General features: G+C 40.0%; 1 protein-coding gene across 1 annotated transcript in view; it reads left to right on the top strand.

Annotated features, from left to right (window-relative positions):
• Window positions 1-260: 260 nt before the first annotated feature.
• Window positions 261-6,000, top strand: part of TNFRSF11B (TNF receptor superfamily member 11b) — a 28,427-nt gene continuing 22,687 nt past the window's right edge. The window contains exon 1 of the mRNA XM_050941076.1: window positions 261-508. Coding sequence (XP_050797033.1) covers window positions 479-508 — 30 coding nt within the window. The 5' untranslated portion in view covers window positions 261-478. The remainder of the gene's footprint in view (window positions 509-6,000) is intronic.

Raw genomic sequence — 6,000 nt, 5'->3', positions numbered from 1 at the left:
TGCACCGGCCGATGCACAGCGGTAGAGGTCTCTGCACCGCAGGCCGGACGGAGGAGATATTTTTAAACCTGTCTCCTATTAGCCCAGGGCGGCCGATGACTCGCTCTTGCCCTGCCTGAAGGTGAGTGACTCCCCCTCCCTAGAGAGAGGGCAAGGCAGGCAGGCAGCAGACACTGCCCGTCAGAGGCCAGCCCCTGACACTCCCTCCTACGTTTTCCAGCCTGTGGTGAGCTCGGAAAGGGTTCCATTAAGTCATCAAGTTTTACAGTTCCTTAAAAAAGAAAGACAAGAACAGTTTGGTGATGGCCAGGGAATGAGTGATCAAAGCTGAGCTAATGCTTCCTGTTGCAGCAGGGGCTATATATACCGTGCCTTTCATGTTGGGGGGGATGTCAGCAGCAGGCTGCTAGGAGACCGGAGCTTTCACTAACTCCCTGTCTAGCGTCCCAGCTCCCTGAGGTTTCTCACACCGACCACAATGAACAAGTTCCTGTGCTGCACGCTTGTGGTAAGTCCCTTCGCTGAGGCAGATAGGAGCCTTTGGATGGCTGAGCGGTCAGGCTGCAGCTCCACTCTTCCCTCGCTTGTTTCGTTCGCTCTTCATTCGGCTAAACTTGTTCAGTTTCATCACAGTGGGCTTTTGTGGTAAGATTTAAACTGGGGCGGGCGCTTCCAGCGTCAGGAGAAAAGCAGGTACTTCTATCACATAAGGGACTGGCATCATTTGCTTTGCATTCATGTTCTTTCCTGTCGTACTCGTCCCCTGTCTTACCAGTAACTTTTCTAGAATGTCTTAGCAAGTATCCTGGCATTAATGTCCAGGTAATCTCTGATCAAGTTAGAACTGAGTTACACTTATTCTAAAAGTTAATTGAACTGCATGTGTGTGTGTATATACATGTAAAACAGATTACAGGATTTCCAGCCACTGATGAGTAATGCATGTGTATTACTTTGGGTAGAATTTCCTGAAAGAGTTTTTTGAAAAATAACCTGAAGTAATTAATGGGGGCTGGAGGAAAAGCAAAAATTGTTATGTTTATGGTCAGCAAATTGAATAGTGGAATGTCAGCAATAACTTGTTACCAACTTGCCTTCCTATCTGTTCGTCATAATGTAGTATCATTTAAACATTTTAATGTAATAGATTCCTAGTTGACTGTAATATAACAAACTGGTACATTTTCTAAACTAACAATTTACAATTAAATTAAACTTGATCTTCATTTTAGAGCAGCACTGATATCACCAACAGACTTTCATGCACCAAGGAATGTGAAAAAAATGCCGAAAAGTTGTTACTGTATCCTGTTACTAGTCCCCCACTTTATCCTATCTCCTAAATTTGACTTCTCTCTGTGCTATTTTGGATCTCTAATATGACACCCTTTTCTTGGTGTGCCTGTGTAGGCAGCCATGGCTTTGCAGCCCTCTAAGGTTTGAGTTTTCTTTTTTTTGTTGTTGTTTTTTGTTTTTTTGTTTGTTTGTTTGTTTTTTACTTTGTTTGTTAAAAATAGAACACTGAAGTGACCGAGAGAACATTTGGAAGAAATTGCTGTGACTTTAAACTAGAGCTGCTGTTTTAATCTACTGTAGCAATTTTGATGCTTTCTCATTTATATTTCTCTTTGGTGATGATTCAGCCTCTGCATTGAATAGGATTGCTACTAACTCACCATCTTCCTGACCAAACCTGAAGAAGAGCTCCGTGCAAGATCAAAAGCTTGTCTCTGTCAGCAGCAGAAGTTGGTCCAGTTAAACATAAGAACATAAGAATGGCCGTACCGGGTCAGACCAAAGGTCCATCTAGCCCTGTATCTGTCTACTGACATTGGCCAATGCCAGTTGCCCCAGAGGGAGTGAACCTAGCAGGCAATGATCAAGTGATCTCTCTCCTGCCATCCAACTCCATCCTCTGACAAACAGAGGCTAGGGACACCATTCCTTACCCATCCTGGCTAATAGCCATTTATGGACTTAACCACCATGAATTTATCCAGTTCTTTTTTAAATGCTGTTATAGTCCCAGCCTTCACAACCTCCTCAGGTAAGGAGTCCACAAGTTGACTGTGCGCTGTGTGAAGAAGAACTACCTTTTATTTGTTTTAAACCTGCTGCCTATTAATTTCATTTGGTGACCCCTAGTTCTTCTATTATGGGAATAAGTAAATAACTATTCCTTTCTCCACATCACTCATGATTTTATATACCTCTATCATATCCCCCCTTAGTCTCCTCTTTTCCAAGCTGAAGAGTCCTAGCCTCTTTAATCTTTCCTCAAAGAGATTACATTGCCCACCATGTCATCTTCCTGGGAGAATACTATGTTTGTAGCAGTAGTAATTCTATTCAGTGTAGAGGCTGCATGTATCCATGACATGAATTCATACTCATAACATAGGTTTAGGTTATCTCGGAAATCCTGCTGTCACTGTAAGATGGGTAATTTTAACTAGAGATTAATACATGATTTGCAGATCTGATGCATCTTTCCAGAGATGTTCTGTTGGTTGGGGGGTTTTTTCTCTTCACTTCCTCATCCTCACAAAGATTGTGAATTGCAGCTATGAAGAATATTTAGTTCACTATTTGTCAAACCCAAGAGCAGCTGTCTGTCTGTTCAGACAGCTGAAAATGGCATAATACTAATTTAGACTTCTAGAGAGCCTGTATCCACAATTCTTAAAGTAAAGGTGTAAATACTGACTAAACAAAAGCTCTGTAAGGTAGGCTAGATACCTCATTTCACTGACGAAGAAACTGAGGGCTTGTCTACACAGCAAGCTACTGAGTGGCAAGCTGGAGTACTGTAGGTTCATATCCTGGCTTGTGCAGTGTCCTGTGTGGACACTGCTGCAGTGCAGTGAAAGTCCCTGAGTGTGGATAGAGTACCACGCTTTGAAGTAGAAGTGCATTAAAACACACTCTGAAACTATCATAGCACAGCACTTGTAGCAGTGTCCACATGGCAAGGTAGTGTGTGGCAAACCTGTGTGCTAGAGATTCATGCTCTGGCTTGTAGTGCAGTAACTTGCCATGTAGACAGCCCTGAGACAAAGGTTAAGATCCACAGCTTTCAAATACTGGTGCCTATAGTTAGCACCTATATTCATATTTAGCTACGGTATCTAAATAAGTGCCTGGTTGTCAGAGGTGCTGAGCACATGCACCTTTCATTCAAGTGAACTAGGTAACAAGGTTTGAAAATATGTACCCTAAATAACTTGCCTGGGTTAATATAGCAAGTGTATGGATGAGACAGAGAGATGAACCAGATCTCCAGGTTCTCAGCCTTGTGCTTTAATCTCCAGCCTACTCCCTCTCACGTAAAAGGGAAAAAAGTATAGGCTAGATATCTTTCTAAAAGATTAAGTTGGACAATTCAATAATTAAGAGATCTTAGTTTATGCAATTAGGGTCTGATCCTGTAATGAGCTGGAAGGCTCTGTTAATTGATATATACAAATACTTGCCATATAGCTGTTGAATTCCATTTGCAGTTTAAGGGTATCTTCTGCATTTTTCCAGATGTGGAGAATACTGTACTGAATATGCTGCAGTTAGATTAGATGAAGAATTCAACATCGAGTTTAGGCTGTTGAGTGCTTTCTGGGACTGCTTCTGCTCCCATTGCAATCAGAAGACATCCCAGTAACTCCAAAGGGCCCAAGCCCTTTATGTAAAGAAAAAAAAAGATGATGATGATGGAGTTGTGCAAAACCTTTATGACACAATCCCAAACCAGATAAAACCTGCTTGGTTTTAGCTTCTATTGCACACCTGAAATGCAGCCTTTGTTTGCCAAAAGGTTTGCTGAGTTTGGGCTGAGGTTCAAGTGCACCCATGACAAATTAGGACTTTGGGTGGAAAGCATGCAAACCTCAGTCATTTTACAAGTGTTTCATGGCAAAGCAAGTCAAGATTGGTGTTTTCAGATGGGTTTCGCTTTTGGATTAATAACACTCCCCAAAAAAGTAACAATCAAGAGGTGCAATCCCACAAGAAAGAAAGCCTGGAACATTTTGCACAAAGCAAGACCACATGTCTGTACAAATCTAACAATTACTTACTTAATACTTGATACTTGGAGATGTCCACTGCCTTTAGTTACCATTGAAGTCTTTGGAGTTGAGGTTATTTGGCATCATCCAGGATCAGACCCATAGGAAACATAACATAGTTCCTATTAACACGTAAACATACAAGTATTTGAGACACGACAGTCGATAACCTGTGGTATCACAGAGAGTGTTGGGAGGTAATTGATGTTCATTTTTTAACGATGTAGATGGAATAAGATATCAATCATTCTTTGTTTGCCTGCACTGGTAAAGGTATTCCAGTTTCTAACAAAGAGGTTAATATACAGTGGAAAGGAGAATTTTGCAATCCCTGTGAAGAGTATATGAAAAAAGGCTGTGATGTAAATTGAAAGTGGATACAAGACTTTCCACACAATGTATAATGAAACCTCAGGACTCACCACCATAAGATATTTCATGGATAAAAAGCTCAGCAAGATTTGAGAAGTACTAGATATATCTATAAATAAGAATAGCACCTGCAGTTACAACAGGCGAGATAAAATGTACAAGGTCTGTCAAGACTCCTGCTTCAGAGTATGAGATAATCATGAGCAGAGTTCAGGAAAAGAAATTTTCCCCATGGGGTCAAATTCTGTTGAATTTACTCAGAGGTGAGTAGTCCCAATGAAGTATTTGAAGTAATTAGGATTTAGTAGTAAAGAAAGTGAGGAAGTTTAGGCCCATGCTTTTAGTATATCTGTTAGCCAAGTGACAGGATTCTTCCCCCATTCCCTTCCTCGATCTGAAAAATTTTGCATACTGCCAAAGACAGGATGATAAGATTAGAGGATCATTGATCTGATCCAGTTTGGCAATTCACTATGTGCTGTTTTGACTCACTAAACTATTAGTAGCATGAAGGCTCTTTAATGTCATTTCAGGTACGGTATTTCAATACTGTAGGCCGTATTATGCCACTAAACTTTAAGCAGGACCTTCCCATTGATTTCAATTGAGAGTTCTGTTTAGGAATTGATGGCATGATTTAGACCTCTGTTTTCACTTCATTCAAGTACTCTGAGAAGCAAAGCCACAGAATTCTGAGATTCTACTTTGCCTCCATTACAAACACTGGCAACATTTTTGACAAAGTGAAATTGAATCATGATTTATCAAGTAGGAAAATATGCTTCAGGATGGACTTGGATTCAAAACAGAAACAGATTTATCTCTTTCAGTAAATTAAACATTCTCTGATGGTCTGCTACCCAAACCACAAAGCCAAGCCAAATAGTAATATTTTCATGCTCTGAAAAGCTACTTTCCCTTCTCTCAATTAAGTGATTTAAGGGAACAATGCTTGAAGGATTTTGCTGTATTTTCTGTATTTTTGCTGTATTTCATTTTTAATTTGATAGAGAAAAGCAAACAGTTATTTGTCTTACATTTGAAGATGAAAGGAAAGGGTGTGTACTACTTTGCATGCCCAAGGTCTGAAATAGAGTAATAAGATCACTTTATTTCTCTTTCTAAAGCCTCTTCTGGAGGCTCAGAGAAAAAAAAAACTGTCTGAAGTTGCATTTGGCAGATCCTCTGACTTCTTTGTGCAGATTGATGTAAAGTGTGTATGAAAAAATGTTGCTCTAGGCCCATGTGTTGAGTGGCACTGCCAAAGGATTACCTTTTAGGCTTCTGTAACTAATTTTGAATGATTAGTTAAAAGGCATTAAATATGTTAAACAAACCACACACTAAGACAGAACTATTTGAAATTTTGTTTAAAAAATCATCCAAGTTAGACATTGACCTTAGACGGTTTCTGGGAATATCAATTATGGCTACAGAATCATGTATTACTTCATTATTTTTCATGCCATTAATCAATTCAAAGATTATATGAAAGTCTTTAAGATCCCAAATCTTCTTGGAAGAGATCTAAATTCTGTGCGATGTTTAGCACCTCTTAGCAGGATTG

Source organism: Gopherus flavomarginatus, chromosome 2 (assembly GCF_025201925.1).
Source record: "Gopherus flavomarginatus isolate rGopFla2 chromosome 2, rGopFla2.mat.asm, whole genome shotgun sequence".
Taxonomy (NCBI): Eukaryota; Metazoa; Chordata; order Testudines; family Testudinidae; genus Gopherus; species Gopherus flavomarginatus.
The sequence above is the reverse complement of the archived record's forward strand: the minus strand, read 5'-3'. Positions and strand labels throughout refer to the sequence as shown.